Here is a 20,002-nt window from a genome sequence, read left to right on the forward strand (position 1 = left end):
AGAAAGGGTATCAATGTATGTGAAGTAATGCACCTTCTATCTGGTGAATATAATGTAACCCTTCTAATAATTACAATAAAAATATATGAAAAAAAGAAAATACAAAAGCAAAAACAACAAAAATGGAAGTGGAGCTCTGGCTCAAGTGGGAGAGTGTTAACCTTGAGAGATAAACTTAGTGGCCTGACCACGGAGTGTGCCTTGAGTTTAAGCTCAACATATACCCTTCCCTCCCTCCGGCCCCACACATGGGTCATTAGTTAACTGTATCTGTTTCCAGAATTTATAGTCTACTCCATTTATTTAAAAATAAAAAAGCCCAAATTGTGTTTTTTTTTAAACTGAAAACACAGTTGAAATTATATTGTACAACGCTGGAGATAAAGCTCAAAAATTAAGTGGAAAGCAGGGTAATAGGTGTACCTTATTGATACAGTCATAATTCTTAATGTACATATTTGACAATGGAATGAGGAAACAGGTGGGGAGGGTGTAGATGGAGACGGGGAGGGTATAGATAAAGGCAGAGAGGATGACGTTGGTCAAGATGCAACTTACACATCAATGGCTATGACCAACTGAAACATCTTTGTACAATGATCTGAAGATAAAGAAATAATAAAAATAATGATCCTACATAAAAACACTGATGATGAAAAAACTCTATACCTTGTTCTCAAAACGCTGAGAAATATCACCCTTCAGACCCTTATGTCCATATTCAATTCCTAGTGAATTAAGAGAGCTGACATTCCAGGTCTCTTAAATATGACCTCAGCTTTTGTCTTCACCCAAATGCCCCTTTATCCTAGGGCAACAAGGTCAAACACAAAAGGAGCCAAGAGCTGTCTCAAGAGTACAGTGTGCCATCCCAGCCTTCATGGGTTTGTTCAAAAGTTGTTCCTGTGGTGTGCTCATTCAAATGCCACTTCTTCAAGACACAGCTAAAGTACCTCAGCTCAGCGGTAGACTGCTAGCCTGGCATACATGGAAGGCTCCAGTTTTGCTCAACCATATGGTTGTGGTAAACAAAAAAGACAAATTCTAATGGGGACCAAGACTTGAGAAAGGGTATCAATGTATGTGAAGTAATGTACCCTCTATCTGGTGAATATAATGTAGCCCTTCTATTAATTACAATAAAAATATGTGGGAAAAAAGACAAACTCTCAAATGCAATTATGTCCAGCAATCTTTCATTTCCTCTCCAAAGAGAAATGAGTTCATGCTTCTAAGAATCACTTTAATGTCTTTGGAACCCATGTACATGGACATATACACACACATACACATACACACATTAACATGTAATTTTTGTATTGCAGTATTGGGAGTTGAAGTACTCTACTAGTGAGTTATATTCTAAGTCTTTGTTACTGAAGACACTGTGTGTTCCAGACTGGCTTTGAATGCACAATTGTTCAAGCTCCTGAATGCTGGATTCACTGGTCTGTGACACCATGACCAATCATACTTATACCATTTTATTATGGTTATTTATATTGTGATCATGGGGACTTGCATAATTTCCCAAAGAATGAGGCTATGAAATTCCTTAGAATCTATAATCTTGGTTTACTTCTGATGTTGCTTTTTATAAATTCTACTCTGTCACACTCAATGTTTACAACACAGAGATTCAATATTATCTACTCAATAGAACACTGCGCTCGGTACATGGTTCAGGGGTAAAGCACTTGCCTAACATGTTCAATGGTTTCAGTTCCTAGCTCCACAAAAAAAATATAATAAGGATGTTTACGAGGGCTGGGGATAAAGCTCAATGTCACAGTACATGTTGGAAGTAAGTAAGGCTCTGAGTTTGCTATCTACACAAAACAAAAACATTACTGAGATCAGTGAGCTGCTATGGAGTATCAAATATCAGCAAAGAGTGAAACTGGCATACTATAACTAATTTAATATCAAAGTCATGTTACTAAGGGAAACTGAGACTTAAAAATATTAATAAACTGTTCAAGGTGCCACAGCAAAGAGAGTTTCCTACTTTTAACATTGTAACCGACTTATCTTGCATCTGAATCCACATTTATTAGATTCCCAACTTGGCTCCATGTCACCACTACATAAAAATGATCAAATCTGGCGGGGGTTTGGCCTAGTGGTAGAGTGCTTGCCTAGCATGAACAAAGACCTGGGTTGGATTCCTTGGTACCACATACATAGAAAAAGCTGGAAATAGTGTTGTGGCTCAAGTGGGAGAGCTCTAGCCTTGAGAAAGCCCAAGGGCAATGCCCAGGCCCCAAGTTCAAGCCCCAGGACTAGCAAAAAAATATCAATAAAATTCAAAAGATAAGTGGGTGTTTTCTCCTTAACTCTTAAGTATTTAGCAAGTAGAAAATAAATTAATAAATTGTGATAGAAGGAAGATTTACTTTTTGAAACAACCCTCAAGGATTAGAAATGATTATAAAAAGTTAATGTGTATTATGAAGACATGTGTGTTATAAAGATGTGTGTATTATCACAGTAAAAATAAATGGAGGAGATAAGGGAAAATATTTCTTTATGTGAAGCATTTAATTACATGAATGACTTATGAGCAAATCTAATTTGCATACTAGAATTGAAAAAGCATAGGGCTGGAAGTTTGCTAGAGTAGGGATACAATTCTGAGTATAAAATTTTATCCCTGGTTCTTGGGCACACAACTTAACATTTCCAATCTCTGCATTCCCCAAAGTTATATGGCATCAACAATAACAGCTTTCAGAAATAATGCAAATACTCAGTTATCAGAGAGGTTATTAGTATTCATAATAGATTCTACTCCAGGGCTCTTGAGAATAATGGAGAGGCAGAGGGGCCCTTACTGTCTCAAGTTTTCACAGGGTGAGAAAAGAGAAAGAAGAAATAGCCGGTATCACAGCTATTCTCCAAAACCCAAACCTCCTTCTCCTCAAATGGACTCTCAAGTCCATTCTCCTACAGCTAAGAACTGAAGGTCAGAACATGAACATCATGTTCATGCACAAATCTCTCCACTTGTATCCTCAATGCGTAGTACCCCTTTCTGGACACCACAGCCATTGTTTCCGGGTATTTCCATCTTCTCATCCATTTCTACAGATGCTTAGGAGAGGTGTTCCTTGCTGGAAGGATTGCTCTGAAATATATGTGACTACAGCCGCATACGACCCCAGAGTGGAGGAGCATTCCATGGTGGCTGAGTCTCTTTCTCCATCCAAATGCAGAATCACCCTAATCTTTGGAAAAATGTCTTGTCATTAAGTGGTACCTGCCATTTTGGATACCTGGCTCAGATCAGAAAAGTGTTGTCCCATTTTACACAAGACAGAGACAACTGATAGACATTACTGGTTATGGTTGTACCCAAATCAACAAGTGAAAAGGAAGTGGCTTTTTCTTTGTTAAAAATAAGTATTTTTAAATAATCCCTGAGCTATGAAATACCCTGAGAATCATGCTCCTGAAAACTAACAATCTGCAGGAAGAGTCCATCAAACAGAACAACTTCTCCTGCAGCTTTTCAAATGGAGCAGAGAACACAGATGTGAAGCTGAGTAAGGGTATTCTAAAACACTGCAGCAAATCATGTTGCTAAAAATAAAATAGGGGCCAGGAGTTTGGCCTAGTGGTAGAGTGCTTGCCTAGTATGCACGAAGATGTGGGTTCAATTCCTCAGTACCACAGACATACAAAAAAAGCCGGGAGTGGTGCTGAGGCTCAAGTGGTAAAGCTCTAGCCTTGAGAAAATCCAAGGACAGTGCTCAGGCTCTGAGATCAAGCCCAGGACAGGCAAAATAATACATACATACATACATACATACATACATACATACATACATACATAAAACAAGCAAGTGTCCTAGAGCAAGATGAAGTCCTCCGAACTATTGCACTTTGCTGGGCAAAGTCCACTGTCATGGTGCCTGTGATAGTTACTTTGAAGTTATCAAGAAGTGACCTTGGGCCCAGGGCTGGCAGCTAATGCCTGTAATCCTACTCAGGAGGCTGAGACCTGAGGATCCCAGTTTAAAGCTAGCCAGGGCAACAAAGTCTATGAGACTCTTTATCTCCAATTAACCACAAAAAAGCTGGAAGGAAGCTGTGGCTCAGGTGGTAGTGTGCTAGCCTTAAGAAAAAAAAAAGTAAGGACAGTGCCCTGACATGCACTAAAATGCACGCATGCACGCACACACAAAGAAGTCTAGTTCATTGAGAAAATTCCACTGTGTGTTTTAACAACTTTACATCATGCTTGTAAATGATTAAATCGTTCCCCTTAAAATCAAAGAAAAGATAGGATACAACAGGTAATTTTCATATTCCCCCTTGCAAATCATCTTCAGTTATTAACAACAAAACTTTGCTTTCCCTTTCCTCTACATTTTTCTAATTCCCCATTTGTTGCCCGGAAAAGAAGGGGTGGGAAGGACACAGAGAATGAGGTACCAGGAGACTGCATTACAGGAAAGGAACCCTCAATAATTGGTCAATATAAAGGATGCAGGGTGGATTAGATTTCCTAAAGAAACACATTATCTTACAAATAAATTCACACTGAGTAATTACATACGTGTGTGTGTATAATTGTATACATGATGTGCGCGCGCGCACACACACACACACACACACACACACACACACGCACACACTCCATAAACCCAGGAGGCATTCTCACCCAGACTGGAGAAAAGAACTTGATCCCACTGTGAGAAAAAAGCTATCTTTAAAAAAAAAAAATCCTTCTCCTGATTTAGGTACTGCTCCTGCTTTTCAGCAAAGCAGGGTTGCAGGGGGCTTCTCCATTTAGAAATTCCCCAGTCCTTTCCTTTTCCTCTTCCTTTTCTTCAGATATCTGCTCTGTGCTGAGCTTAGTCCACCTGCTCCTTCCCACGGAGAAGAAGGAACATGGTAAAATGGGGTTGCCAGGAGAGAGGAGGACGCAGGAATCTCTTGAGCACCCCAGCCAAGGACCCCAGTGCCCCCTCTCCCCTCCTCACCGCGCCCTGCTGCTGCTGCTGCTCTTCCCCCACAAGCAATCAGACACTGGATCAGTGAAGCCAGGCCAAAGCACCCCTCCACCTGCCATCAAGACCAGATTCACCCCCAAGAAAGCGTACCCCTTCCATTCCCCCAACCCACCCACCCATCGCCTTCCAGGGCCCCTTCTGCACCTGGCACCACAGCCACCACCCCCGCCGCAGAGGATGCGGGGGAGGCGTGTGTGGATGGCAGATGGGGGAGACTTCCAGCGCACCCACCCCTCGTGCAATCCTGGAGGCACTTCCCCCCCCACCCGGGGAAGGGGCGCCCCACAACTTGCAGGAACTTAGAAGGCAAAGGCAGCCCGACCTCCAGTGTGTGTGTGTGTGTGTGTGTGTGCGCGGGGTGTCACCCCGAAGGCGATGGCTGGGCTACCCACCCACCCCCCGCCCTCTTCCCCGCCTGCTCCCTCTTACCACGAGCACCGGGACGCCGGCGGCCAGCGAGTAGAGCAGCACCGGGGGCACAGCGCTGCTGTCCTCCGGGCCGGGGTAGGGCTTGCGGTAGGCGCTATCGTGGCAGAAGAAGCCCTGCACGTTCACGGTGAACGTGTCGGTGTATTCGAAGTAGTACGCCAGCATCACCGTCCCTGCCATGATCACCATCTGGAAATAGAGCATGCTGCTGGGGAGCGCCGCCGGCGGCCGGCCGAGCGCAGCGAGCGGGGCCCACGCGCCCGACCCCCTCCGGGGTCCGCCCGCCGAGGGCGCGGGCGGTGCGGGCGGCGCGGGCGGCAGCGGTGGCGGCGGCGGCGGCGGAGCGGGGCCGCGGCGCGCGGCGAGCTGCGGGCCGGGCTGCGGAGGGAAGGCGGAGGCGGCTTCCCCCGCGCGAGCCCCGGGTCCCAGGCGCGCCCCGCGCCTGCTGCAAGCGCCGCCCGCCCCGAGGCGGGCTGGTGCGGAAGGGCGGGGAGCCCCGGGAGACGGGCGGGCGGCAGCCGCTGCGCCCCCTCCGCGGTCCCGGACGGCGGCGTGGGGTTCAGCTCGGGCTCGGGGTGGGGGTGGGAGGGGTCCGGCCCGGAGGAAGCGGCGTTGGCGAGCGGACGCGGTGGAACTGCGGAAGCTCCTAGGGGAGGGGGAAAGGAAAGAAGAAGAAAAAAATAGAAATCCAAAAAAAAGGGAGGGGAGGCACGAGCTTCTAGAAACTCCCTTTCCAGGCACCAGCTGGGCTGTTGGAGAAACCCGGAGCGCGCCTGGGAAGACGCTGCGTGGCCCCCCGGCAGCGCCCCGGCTCCAGATGCGGCCGCGGCGGTGGCGCGAGTTTTGGCCCGCGCGTTCCGGGGCGCTTGCCCGGCCGGCCGCCAGCCCGCCAGGGCTCCCCTGGAAAATGATGATCTCAGAGGCGCTGGGATTCTGGGGGTCTTTGCCCCTCCCTGCAGCGTCCCAGGGCTTTGTGTGGTCAAGCCCAGGATTGCCCCCCTGGTTCCAGAAGCCTCTTCTCCAGTGCACCCCCTCCTTGCTCCTGTCCGAATTGTTCATCTGGCTTGCCAGGGCCCCTGGATGAGCAGATTCCTGGAACACAGCGGTTTCCCCAGTCCATTACTACTGGGGGGAGTGGGGAGGAGGGCGGGCTGGGGTCCTTCCCTTCCTCCAGGGTCAGGAGAAAGAAGGGAGACCGAGACAGATGCATGTCCGTGCATACCAGATGCACCCGCACGCGGGTAGCCATGCATCTTGCGCCTGTGGAAGGGACTGTGACATTGCAGGGAGGAAGGATCCTCTCAGCGTGTTCTGCTATGACAGGAGATGGGGTCTCTGGCATAAAAGCTTAAGGAAAGATCCACCTGACCCCTGCTCACACACACACACCCCCCCCATTCCAGTGAGCAGGTGAGAAAGCTTTGAGAACCAGACCAGGGGAGGGAAACAACACTGAACACCTTTCCCTTTCTCCATTAAAATGTAGAATCACCACAGCAGTGTCTAGAACGTTAATTCGTTTAAATGGATTGCAGTTTGATGGGTTTTAGAGGTGTATCTTGATCGTTAAATCAATGCAACATTGTTAGGTCAAACAAAATTAGAAAAAACAAGCAGTATCAACGTGGCGCGTGATGCTATATTGAGAATGGGACAGCCGTGGCAGGGTGGGTTTCTTTCATATGGAATAGATATTAGATAGTCACAAATACCATGCATCTGTTATTTAAGGGCATGCAGTACAGATCACACAAAGTGATGTGTGTAACGGACAATTTTGGCCAGTGGGAGTACATAGCTCCTAAATAAACAAGAGCCTTTGAGTTGCCATCTTATGAAAAGGTACGATGATTGAAAACATCTAGAAAAAATGTTTTTAATTCATCTTTCTAAGACCATTAAGGGGAGGGGATGTCACATCACTTCTTTAGTTCAACATAGGAAATCTCACACACCTTCCAACTTCATAGAATGTTTGGAAGAAGGATATTAATCATGAAGGTTACCTCACTGGTTCCAGCTGGTCACAATGTGCAGTTTTAAAATGTACAGTGAGACACAGTCAATGAATAAGGGTGCCCGACCAACACAGGTGGCACAGAGCTACAGTTCCTGACACACCCTATAGCCATGCAATACGTGTTTCCTGAATAAAATAAGGAGATTACTCCTTTCAAGAGAAGAAGGGCAATGTCTTCTGGTATAGGATTGGTCAAGGATTATCTACATGTCCCGGAATAAACAACTACTGGGTTGGGTGGTCTAAAGAATTCAGTGTATTTCTTCATTTTATTTACTACTAAATCATTTAAATTAACACTTTTCCAATATATATTATTTTAACTGCAAAGATTCCTTTGAAATCCTGCTTTGATTTTTATTTGTTTCTGGCTCTTCAACAATGCAGATATTTAATCTATTAGATCCAGATTAAATTCTTAAGTTAATTTAGCTCGTAAGCCCATCATTGCAATTTCAAATGTATTATGGCAATCAGCCGTTCTTCACAAAGCTTTCTGTCTTTCAGCATCTTCCTGCACTTGCCCAGGAAGCTAATCTAAGTGAAAAGAAATGTAGAATTTGTTCCTCTTTTATTTTCCAACTTCTAGTCATTTCCGCCTTAAAAAGATACTCCTGGCTTCACAACTCTATTATCCCCTATTCTCTGTGGTAAGGTACTGAGACAAAGTCTGGGGGAAGAAGATTCACTTATGACCCCAATACCTCAAATTCTTCATTCCATTAATATTCCCTAGTAAGAATAGTTAGACACCAAACAGACAAGTCTATCATTTACCCATGTGGGTTCAAGACTATTCTTCTGTAAAGACACATGTACAGAAGGCCAAGGTAGAAGGGATGTTGATGTTATAATAAATGTAAAGAAAACTGACTAGCCTTTGGGCAGGCAAGCACTGAGCCGTGTGATGGCAAGATAGTAAATCTTCCACTTATTTTGGAAGGCCTCTCCTTCATTCCTGTGAATATCCAGTCTGTTCAGATATTCAAGGAAGGTACTTTCGATGTTGTTATCCAAAGAAAGTAAGATTCACATTAACTTCAGATTTTCAGCCTTTAATGCTTAGCCAACCATGGCTCCTGGCTCAGAATTATGATCTGAAAGCCTTGTGCCACTAATTCACATTTGTAATCTTAGCCACTTAAGATGCTGAGATCTAATGATCTCAGTTTCAAATACAGCCCAAACACACAAATCTGAGAGACTCTTATCCCAAATTAATCAGCAAAAAGCAGGAAATGGAACGATGGCTACAGGGATAGAACATCAAGGAAGCATATAAGTTCCTGAGTTCACACCACATTACCTGCATTTTAAAAACAATTTAGTTCGCTATTTGAAAAATCTGCCTATTTGAAATTTTCTGCTATGAGTGAGGATTTAGCCCTCCTTGATTTATAGATAGAATGTTTTTGATAAAGATACATCCAAGCATCCCAAAGAAGATAGTATTAATTTCGATATGTTTCAGAAAACTGATACTTGAAGTCTAGACATTTTCCTGAAATTTTCTTACCCCCATTCTATGTACCAAAAAAAACAGAAAAAATTAATACAGCCTTTAATATATACTGGAGATGCTGTCACAGAAAGGACTTAACTGTTCTCACGTAAGACACATTAGGAATGGTCTCCAAAAGACTAAACAACAAACAACAATAAAAATCTATATTTATAAGTTAAGTCTGAGCGAGAGATATTTAAGAAGATTCAAGAGAAGTTCGATGACTTTGCACTAATGAGGAATTCCAAATATTAGCATATAGATTGGTAGAAGATCTCATGAAAGTACCCTAGGAAGAAGCTGCTTTAAAAAAAAAATAGGCCCAGATATCTGGTTTCACAATAAGTGACTGCACTGGTAATTTATCCTATAATTATTGCATGTGTGTTGCAATTGGCAGTATCAGCAGCTCATTACAGGCTGGATTGAGAGAATATTCCATATGCTCATCTATTACCTTCCAGGCTACTGATAAAAGGTTCACTCTAGAGCATGACTGAGAATAACTGATTAAGTCAAGAATCAGTCAGATATGGTGTAATACTGTATGTATGCATGCCTGTAATCCCAGAAAATGAGAGGCTAAGGCAAGAGGATCAGGAATTCAACTCAAGTGTGGACTACATGAGACTAAAAAAAAAGTGGAATAAAAGAGAAGGAACAAGGGAAGGAGAGAAATGAGAGGAAGGAAGAAAGGAAGGGAAGGAGGAAGGGAGGGAAGGAGGGAGGGGGAAGGGAAGGATGCAGGGAAGGAATTAAATGTTGTCCTTAAAAATATTCAAATCAATTCAAAGACATCAACATGGATGATGAAAAGAGCCAGGAACATCTGGAATTATACTCTTGCACTCTCGATACATCGATACAGGCACCATATAGGACTGCATCTCACAAAATGACTTCCAGTGTTTGATTAGAAGGGCAGCTTTGAGAGAGAGAGAGAGAGAGAGAAAGAGAGAGGAGAGAGAGAGAGAGAGAGAGAGAGAGAGAGAGAGAGAGAGAGAGAGAGAGAGAGAGAGAGGACAAATGGCTAGAATTGTAATTTGAGTGCCTGTCTTTCCTGTGCCAGCTATAATGGGATGTTTACTTGAAGGCCAGATGCTGCGAATTGTACAAGTGGTACTTATCTTCAGCTGGGACCACTGAGACATCTTTAAAGTGCCTGAATCTGACTGTTTTGTGGCTTACTCTGTTCTTATCATTTTTTTAACTTTCAACACAATTATCCCCCAAAAAGCACATATTTTCTTCCTGAAGCTTGATATGTTTTCGTGAAGACACATATTGAAATTAGTATATGGGAAGGAAAAGGAACTAAAAGAGTTTACTTAATATGAAGGTTGGGAAAGAATAGAAACATTTAATATGATACAAATTGAACTTTTCCATGTTAAAATAGAAATGTTATGAAGTTAGTAAAAGTCAATTGGGACGAATTGGTCATATTCACTGCTGTGGTAGCTCTGACAGTTTCTTAACTTCTGTGAGTCTCAGTTTGTTCTTAAATATACTAAGTGGTTGAAAGGCTTGGGTTTATAATGTGCTTCATAAATGTTAAAGCAGTGGGAAAATCTAACTTAGAGAAAAAATATAGTCTAGTAGAGAACTCATCTCTGTGGACCATGGGTTTTCTCCATCCCTGAGTTCAACTCACAGAAATTCAGAATTAACCTCTGCATGGCCTGTTTCCATAGTTTTAAATTATGGACTTTCTAAAATAACCATTGTTGACTTGGACCAGGAGGTCCATAATTGACACGTTGAAGGGAAACCCTTTTTTATAGCACTATTTGGATAATATAAAATAATACATGCATTGTTTTAAGTAGAAGGCTGTGGATCCTTAAGACCTTCGGAGATTTTGATCTATTCAGTTACCCAGGGAAATTTCAGACCATTAGATGATGAGATGATGAATTAGGATGCTATGTTTAGCATGAGGACCAAGGACTCCACATTATCATTCTGTTCAGTAGAATCATAATGAAGGAGTCTGACCAAGGTATCTTAGTACCTCAGTTTCTATATTTCTACGGTACCCTAAAGTGTGGGTAATGTTGCCTGCCTGGCAACATTAAGATATAAGATGGAGACAAGGGAATCACAGTGATTGGACGGTGTGAGACTTTGGCATCCCAGTACAATCCACCACTGCTGGGTCAGCACAACTCTCATTGATCCATTTGGAACTGTTCCAGCCTAAAAATCTTGCTGAACTGTCTTTGTAACATCACCTTCCTTCAAGATACCCGGAAGTCATTATTCATTCTATGATCAATGAAGACCCATCCCAAACTGCATCGCAGATCCTGCTCATAACTCTGAGAAGCAGAGTCCTTAGCAGTGATGTGGAAACATCTGGGGCAAATTGAGCCGATGGCAGCTGCAAGTCCATTGTGGAAGACAAAGCCCATGAATGCTAATCAGCATTTGTTGCCTTGTCCTTCATGTGCTAGGTGAATGACTGAAGTCAAAAACAGCAAAAACCACACAACCAAGTGATTCATTTCATTCATATGTGGGCTATAACAGCTACTGAGTTAGCATCTTTAAAACCAGGATCAAGAATAAATGAACAACCTTGAGAACTAAAAACCTAATTTCTTCATATCTCCACACATTCCAGAAACCTCACCCGGAGTCACTTTCTGTGTGCAACTGAGGCTTGAACTCAGGGCCTCATGCTTTACTTGGCTTTTTTAGGCACAAGTCTGACACTCTGTCACTTGAGCCACATCTCTACTCCCAGCTTTTCATTTGTTAACTGAAATAAGACTCACAAGACTTTCCTGTCCAGGCTGACTTTGAACCACAACCTTCATATTTCAGCCTGCTGAGTAGCTAGGATTACAGACATGGGCCACCAGTGCCTGGCAGGTAGCTTTATGAGTAATATTTTGTATGCTACTTTTTGAAAGAGGAGCAAAGAAGGATTGGTGCTCTGTTCAGAAAATTCAGTACATTTGCAAAGAACTCAACTGCGAGACATTTTACTTCTGTATGTTTCTGGCATGTAGTAAATAGTAGTCAAAAAACATTTTACAGACATTTTTTCATAATATGCCTGGTTTATCCTTTCATTGATACAGAAGAGAAATCAAATTCCTACACTTTTTACCACTGCAGTAATGAGCAATAAGAACTGAACTTGAAAATAGCGTCCCTCTGCCAAATACTCGGCAAAAGTTGATTAATAATTTAAGAATTCTGATGAAAAGTAGAGGACTTCTATTAATAAAAAACCCATAGTTTTCTAGGATATCCTGGCTTAATTAAGCTTTTACTATTCTTAATCTATTTTTATCATCAGTAAGTGTAAAACAAATGAATATTTTTGCTATGTATCGCATTGACTGAAGATGTCATTATACATTGAAGTATTGATTTTAATAATGGAATGACAGTAATAGATGATTAGCAATCTCAATTTAATAAAATGGTAATTAGAAAAGCATACAAACACAATAGGTACAAACTTCTCTCAATTTTCTCATAAAATGATTTTGCTCACATTGGTCAAGCGTATAAATAGCTTTTTTTGTTCAGTTGGGGCCTGGGCATTGCCTTTGAGGCTATTTATTCAAAGCTAGGGTTCTACCATTTTAAGCCATAGCCCTACCTTCTGGATTGTTGGTGGTTGATTGGAAATAAGGGTCTGACAGACTTTCCTACCCAGGTTGCCTTTGAACTGTGATCCTCAGATCTCAGCCTCATGAGTAACTAGGATTACAGCATATTTAAGATATACATATTTTTAAGGCTAGAATCTTCCACTGTTTGGTGTCTTCCAGTTCAGCAATTAAGATGTTTTTCTATCCATGACCAAAAATTATTTTACTTGTAGTTATAATTTCTTGGACAGAGTAGGAAGAATCCCAAGTACTTGAATAATCTATTCACATACAATAAAATTTAGGGAAGGAAGTTTGACTTGTACCCTCAGTAAGAGAGGAATCTAAATACACATCTGAATTATTTTATAGAGGAAAAGCAACTGAACAACTCGTGATTTGCCCACTTTTGCATTCCTCATGGCACAACTCTTTGCTTAAAGCCAATGATGACCAAAACAACTATAGTCCAAAGGAAGCCTACTTGTCCTAAATCTGCTCTCCTACTCAAAGATAGGAAGAACTGGAGGCTACATTTATTTCAGTCCACTTCTGCGTTTTTGCTGGTTAATTGGAGACAAGAATGTCATGAGCTTTCATACCTGGAATCAGGATACCCAGATTTCAGCCTCCTAAGTAGCTAGGATTATAGGCATGAGCCAATGGAACTCAGCTAAAAGATTTAATTATAAGAACATTCTCGGTTCTTGGGACTTACAGAATATCTATACTTGCTTGGTAGTCTGCATGACTGTACAAGAAAGGATTCTAAGCATATCCTAAATACAGGTTCTCAGACTTCTAGTTCAGTGTATAAAATACATAAAACAGATGTTCTGAACATGCTAACCTGATTCATATAAAGATAAATGTTAAGAAACTAGAATTTATGTGAACAAGTCTAGTTTGCACAAAAGGCCTAAAAAATGTAGTTTGGACTGAAAGAAATAAGTGAGATGGTCTATAAAAACGTACCTTCTAACTCTATGTTACAAAGATGTATTGGAAGGTTATGTTTCAGTCTTGTTAATGTCAAAGCAACAACTGATGAATGTTGACATTTCAGGCAGTAGCAAAATGAATTTGAGGCAAAATGGGCAAAGTCCAAGAAAAGCACAGGATTTGCATGTATCCTTGCATTTCAGAATTGGAGCCTCAATAAATCTGGCATTCGACTTCACAGACTGTTTTTTTTGTTGTTTTTTGTTTTTCGTTTTTGCCAGTTATGGGGCTTGAACATAGGGCCACTGTCCTTTGGCCTTCTCAAGGCTAGAGCTGTACCACTTGAGCCAAGTAACACTTCTGGCTTTTCTACATATGAAGTACCAAGGAATTGAACCCTAGTCTTTGTGTGTGCAAGGCAAGCACTCTACCACCAACCAGTCCAAACTCCTGGCTCCTTCACAGACTTTTTGAACTAATCTATTTGTGATTCTACACAGGTGTAACAGTATTTCTTGGGAAGTACAAGCAGACAGCTGAAACATATTTTGCTGGTGGGAGTGAGAAGAACGGGACAGATGAATGGAGAGAAAGGATAGATCAATGCAGTCTATTCAATGTCCATATGTGAAAATGGAACCAGGAAAGGTTGGGTTGAGGAAGATAGAGGAGAAGGATCAAGGGGGACATTGATGAAGATGCACTATACTCAAAAACTGACAGGCCTATAAACTAATTCTAGCTTCCACATTCGAGATAAAACATTCAACCATGGTTGTTCTGTGTCTGACTTACTTCACTTAACATAATTATCTTCCAAGCCCTTCCATTTCTTTATAAATGATCCAATATCATTCTTCCAATGGATGAGTCAGATCAGTGGATGGTATGCAATTGTATACAAATGTATTAATTGAAATGTCATAGAGTCAAAGGATAACTCAAATAGTGTACTTTAGAAAGGCAAAGTCTAAGTCTAATAAAATAAATATCAAGAAACATACTTGAAAAATAGGTTGAGGTCAAGGGGAGAGGGGTAGACAAATGATGAGAAGTGGAAGAATACAGTCAAGAATTCAATGTTTATGCTACAAAATTAAGAAAAACAAGGGAAGGAATGGGCAAGAATGTTGAAAGGGGTGACTGAGCCAGACCCTGGTGGCTCACACTTATAATCCTAGCTACTCAGGAGGCTGAGATCTGATGATTATGGTTCAAAGCCATCCTGGGCACAAAAAGTCCGTATGACTCTTACTTCCAATCAACTATCAGAAAACCAGAAGAGGCACTGTGGGTCAAAGTGGTAGAGTGCTAGTCTTGAGCTGAAGAGCTCAGGGACTGCACCCAGGCCCAGAGTTCAAGCCCCATGGCTAAGGGGGGAAAAAAAAGGAAAGGAAAGAAGTGACTGATCAAGGTGCATTATATTCATAAACTGCTTTGTTAAATAACAACTCTATTCCACTGAAAGATAAAGTTACTTGAAATGGAACAGCTTGCACAAGGACACCTCAGGTTTGCCTTCTCGCTAAACTGTCCAGTTGATGATCTTATAAATTATTACATTGGGGGATAATAAATTATATTTATCCATTGTTAATGATGTCTTCACCTCCCAATCTCACAGATTTCAGGTTGAACTCCTTATAAAGTTAAGTTGAGACCAGGTTAATTTTTATGGCCTCATTGTAAAAGTCAGAAGCATGAGTTAAAGCTAAATCCATGGCACATAACTTTAATGATTTACTTGGCAGTACAATCTCACTTTAAGCCTTTCTAACCATTTATATACCATAAATGCTAGTACGTGGAGGGCAGACTTACTCACAGGGGAGCTCAGAAATGTAAAGTGAATTAAACAAGGAGCATTGAGGATATGTATGCACAGGCAAACACATACACACACACACACACACACACACACACACACACACACACGTATTTTTTTTACCTGTGGGTCTAAATTTAATTGCTTCTTTTGGCTCGCCCTGATAAGGAAACCATATGCTACACTCCAGAAATTTCAACAAATCAATTACTGATGAGGAATGGAGTCCTGTAGGATAGGAAACAAGGATGTTTGGAGATCAGCTTCATCAAAGAGTTTTATCAGTGCTGGCTGAGCCACCCGACCTCCTTTGTATCAGACAGAGTTTTGTCTTTTGCTCTTCAGCTAGATAGGCGGGTGCAGTGGGGAACAGGGAAACATGTGCTCATTGTTCATCACCATCACATGGCCCAGAAACTCAGTACTGTTGGTGATAAGTTTAAACAAGTGTAACCAGCCCCTGGCCTCTATGAACTCACTTCATGAGGTAATCTTGACTTAAAAGAAATAACATACAAACTAGCATTTTGTAATGGCAGAATCACCTATTTTATGAATTTACAGCATGCCAAGGTCTACACCAGACACAGCACAACAGGTTGTCCTCACCTGCTCGCATACACACACACAAATAATTATTTAAAAAGTCAGTATCCTAAGTTTCCATTCCCCAAACTCAAGAATAGGAAATTTTCTAAAAATACATACTTACACTACCTTAACTTACTAACAGATGGGAGGAAAGGCAGACACATTTTGATGATTTACTATGTGCCAAACACCTTGTAGGCTTTAATTCTACTTAATTGCCCCTAAAATTCTATGAAATAAATATTATTCATCACAATGCATATCTGTGGCTCAGAGACACTTTCCCCATTTGTCCACGTTTAATAACTTGAAGAACTGATGCTCGAATCTAGATCTGGCTACTTTCTAAGATATTTCTGTTGCAACCTACTGACGATTTTTAGGGTGATAATCCGTTCTACATGTATAATATAGTATTAAGATACAATATAAAACATACATGGTAGTTCACTTATATAATCCTAACAACTGGGTAGGCGAAGGGCATGTTCAAGGCCAGCCTAAACAGAAAAAGATCTCACATTTAACAAAACAAGCTGCACTTGATGATTCAAACCTATAGCTCTCATGATCCAAAAAGCCATAGGTAAGAAGACCAGAGTCTAAAGCCAGCTCTGAGCAATAAAGCAATATTCTATCTTAAAAAATAATAATAATGAAAGTGGCACTGTGGCTCAAGTGGTAGGGTGGTAGCCTTGAGCTGAAGAACTCAGGGACTATGCCCAGGCCCAGAGTTCAAGCCCCATGGCCAACCAAAAATAAATAAATAAATAAATAAATAAATAAATAAATAAATAAATAAAATAATAGGCTAGGGGTATGACTTCACTATTACAAAACCTGTCTAGCAAGCATGGGTCCTTGAGTTCAAGTCCTAGTTATCAGTGAAGATAAATGAATACATGAAAATAAAATATATTTATGCATATTAAGAGATACCTGGATAAAAAACAGCTGTGGTATATCCAAATAAGAGGATACCATACAATAATAAAAAGGAGTAATCATTGTAAATTAGACCATCAAAGGCATCATGCTGAGTGAAGGATTCCAGCCAAGAAGGTCACACCCTATGTCACTCTTACAAGGACACAACTATGGTGTTAGAGCACAGATATGTGGAATGGACATGCGACATAATATGACTCTATGTGACATGGACGTTCCCTGGGCCTGAGGAAGTGTTCTGCATCTTGATCAGTTCTGTAACTAGCTGAACTGTTCATGTGTCGAACCGTATACAGAGACAAAGAAAAAAGAAATATATGCAACATAAAAGTATTATGTGGAATAATATCTATAGAGTAATAAGATTTCTGACACTTTTATGTGTTATACAGAAGGTGGCATGTTTTGTGATTCTCTAGAATCACTCTGTGGGCAGGTAGATAATTTACCTTTCTACAGGCAAAGAGAACATCAAACTGGGGGTGTAATGTCAAGAGTATACCTAAAGGTCCTTTTGAAGTTTATTTTCATATAGCTTTCTTTTTTTTTATTAGTGACAGTAGTGGAGCTTGAACTCCAGAGCCTGGGCACTGTCCTTTAGCATTGTGTTCAAAACTGGCATTCTACCACTTGAGCCACAATTCCACTTCCAGCTTCTTAATGGTTAGTTAGAGATAAGATTCTCATGGACTTCCCTGTCTGTAGGATTGGCTTGAACTATAAGCCTTGGCTCTCTGCCTCCTGAAGATCTAGGATTACAGATGTGAGCCACCAGTGTTCAGCTTCATATTGTTTTATCCTAATGAACCCTGTGGACTTTCTAGGCCATGCATAAATATTCAGAAGAAAGAAACCAAAAATTCCAAAACCCAAGACTCTTTCCTTGTGCTAACTTACTAGTAGATTGCATCCTGTGCAGATGATTAGTAAGTTTATTGGTTACTATGGAGAAGTTGAGAATTAGGCAGAGGAATTGAAACAGAAAAACAAGAACAAAAACCTTTTGCCAGTTGAGCCTAACCAAATGAAGCTGGGATTGAAGCTGGGGCAGGTGTAAGGAAAGAATGCCAGAATTCAGTCTAGTGATGACAGAAAGAAGTCACGCTAAACCATGTCCTAATCTGAATCCCTAACTTAAGCCTGACTTAGAAACATACATTATATTGGGCTGGGAGTTTGGCCTAGTGGTTAAAGTGCTTGTCTAGCATGCATGAAGACCCGGGTTCGATTCCTCGGTACCACATACATAGAAAAAAGCCAGAAGTGGTGCTGAGGCTCAAGTGGTAGAGCTCTGGCCTTGAGAAAGTCCAAGGACAGTGCTCAGGCCCTGAGCTCAAGCCCAGGACTGGTAAAAAAAAGAAACATACATTATTGAAGGCTAGTGAAGGAGGGTTTGGAGGGAGGAAGTGGCTCTGCTTCTGATTCTCCTGTAGCTTTTCAAAGATGATTGAGTCTTACCATGAGTTCTGGCATGCTACTAAATGAGTTAATGTATGTTAAAAGCATACAATAAATGATAAATCCAACAGAAATGTCAGTTGCTATTAACCTTGGAACTGGAAGCCTGGTTCAATGGAATATATTAAACTAGAGGGTTAACATCTGTAAGATAACCAAAATTTCAAATGAGGAATCTCTCACAATTTTAAATATGCATATCAGGGATAATATGTGTGCACCCACATTCTGTGCAAACATTCATTCTGCACTTTAATAAACACATATAAATGAGCGGAGAATGGCGAATTACTCAGTGAAACCACAGTAGCCCATCTTGATGAGAAGATTACCCTTTCAGAAAAATCCCATTAAAATGCAAATATGTTAAATAAATCAAATTTGAGGGACCAAATTTTCTGAGGGGTAGGGAAGAAGTACAGTCTGGCAGCAATAGTGAATCTCTATGGAATTTCCATCTGAATTGTACTAATGATTTGCAGACTGAGAGTCGAATGAAGGAAACATCTCTAAGTCTAAAGTTTCAGTTTTAGCAGATATATGTTCTGACAACTAAAACAAAATGAGCTGGATAGAATTCTTTGCACACATATTTAACTGGGAGAGAGTCCTTCTGCAATAAGCAATGCACAAGGAAAATAAGGAAATTCATACTAGTTTAAAACAACATAATCCACATAGATCAAAATATTAAGTATGCTGATCACATTACCCTATTATCTATCACTAGGAATGCTGAGTAAAAGCACAAGTTCTGCTTTAACAATGGCTGACTCTGGCAGAGTTCTTCTCTTCCCAGTTGATTCACCACAGATAACAAGTCTGTCATATTTGTTGCTTCTGGGGCTGCCAGGTTTTTCAAATGAAAACTAAGATTTAGACTGAGATAGTAAAAAGCTATTGGGTTTATCATCAGTGTCTCAGTTTTCCAGATGCTCTGCCAGCCTTCTAAAGTCATCCAAAAGCTACTGTTTTAGGGGAACCCAGTGGAGAAGACTATGAAACTTTCAAAACACTACCATGGTTGACTTTCTACCCTCCAGAGAGCCTGCATCCCTGACTGCATTCTGCAACTCCATCCTCCTTTATTCTGACAGGGTTTCCAAACTTCTCCACATATTGCCATTGCCTGGATGGATTGAGACCAGAACATTTACATCTGTTGTTGTCTAGGCCACACCAAAATGTCTGGAGGGGATCCAAGCATTCATTTTTTTACAACCTCCAGATGATTTTAACATGCAGGAAAAAAAAATTGAGAAGCACTGTTTGATGAGCAGTATGATTGATTCAGAGTATATTACCTGAGATGTATTTGTAGCATACAAGATAGAACAAGGCCTTACAACCAAAAGTTTTCTAGTGTCAGTCCTGGGGCTTGAACTCAGGGCCTGAGAAGTGTCCTTGGGCTTTCTCAAGGCTAATGCCCTACCACTTGAGCCATGTGGTACCAATGAATCAAACTTGGGTCTTCATGCATGCTAGGCAAGCACTCTACCACTAGGCCAAACTCCTGGCCCAATTCACACCTTTTTTAGGTAGGAAGCTCAACACTCATTCAGATACTTATAGATATATGGTAAACTACATTAACTGCACACCTTCAAAGCCCAACAATAGCATATTGGTTTTAAAAATATATTAAATTATAAAAGA

At 41.2% G+C, this 20,002-nt stretch overlaps 1 protein-coding gene across 2 annotated transcripts in view; it reads right to left on the minus strand.

Moving 5' to 3' along the window:
• The window catches only part of Plppr5 (phospholipid phosphatase related 5), a 126,357-nt gene extending 120,597 nt beyond the window's left edge, over positions 1-5,760 (minus strand). Inside the window, exon 1 of one of the 2 annotated variants that reach the window (XM_090334253.1) lies at positions 5,448-5,760. In XM_090334253.1, coding sequence (XP_090190379.1) covers positions 5,448-5,651 — 204 coding nt within the window. In that variant the 5' untranslated portion in view covers positions 5,652-5,760. The remainder of the gene's footprint in view (positions 1-5,447) is intronic. The other variant, XM_090334251.1, reaches the window with a different exon arrangement.
• Positions 5,761-20,002: the final 14,242 nt, after the last annotated feature.

Source organism: Megascapheus bottae, chromosome 6 (genome assembly GCF_031878675.1).
Source record: "Megascapheus bottae isolate mThoBot1 chromosome 6, mThoBot2.hap1, whole genome shotgun sequence".
In the NCBI taxonomy this organism is placed as follows: domain Eukaryota; kingdom Metazoa; phylum Chordata; class Mammalia; order Rodentia; family Geomyidae; genus Megascapheus; species Megascapheus bottae.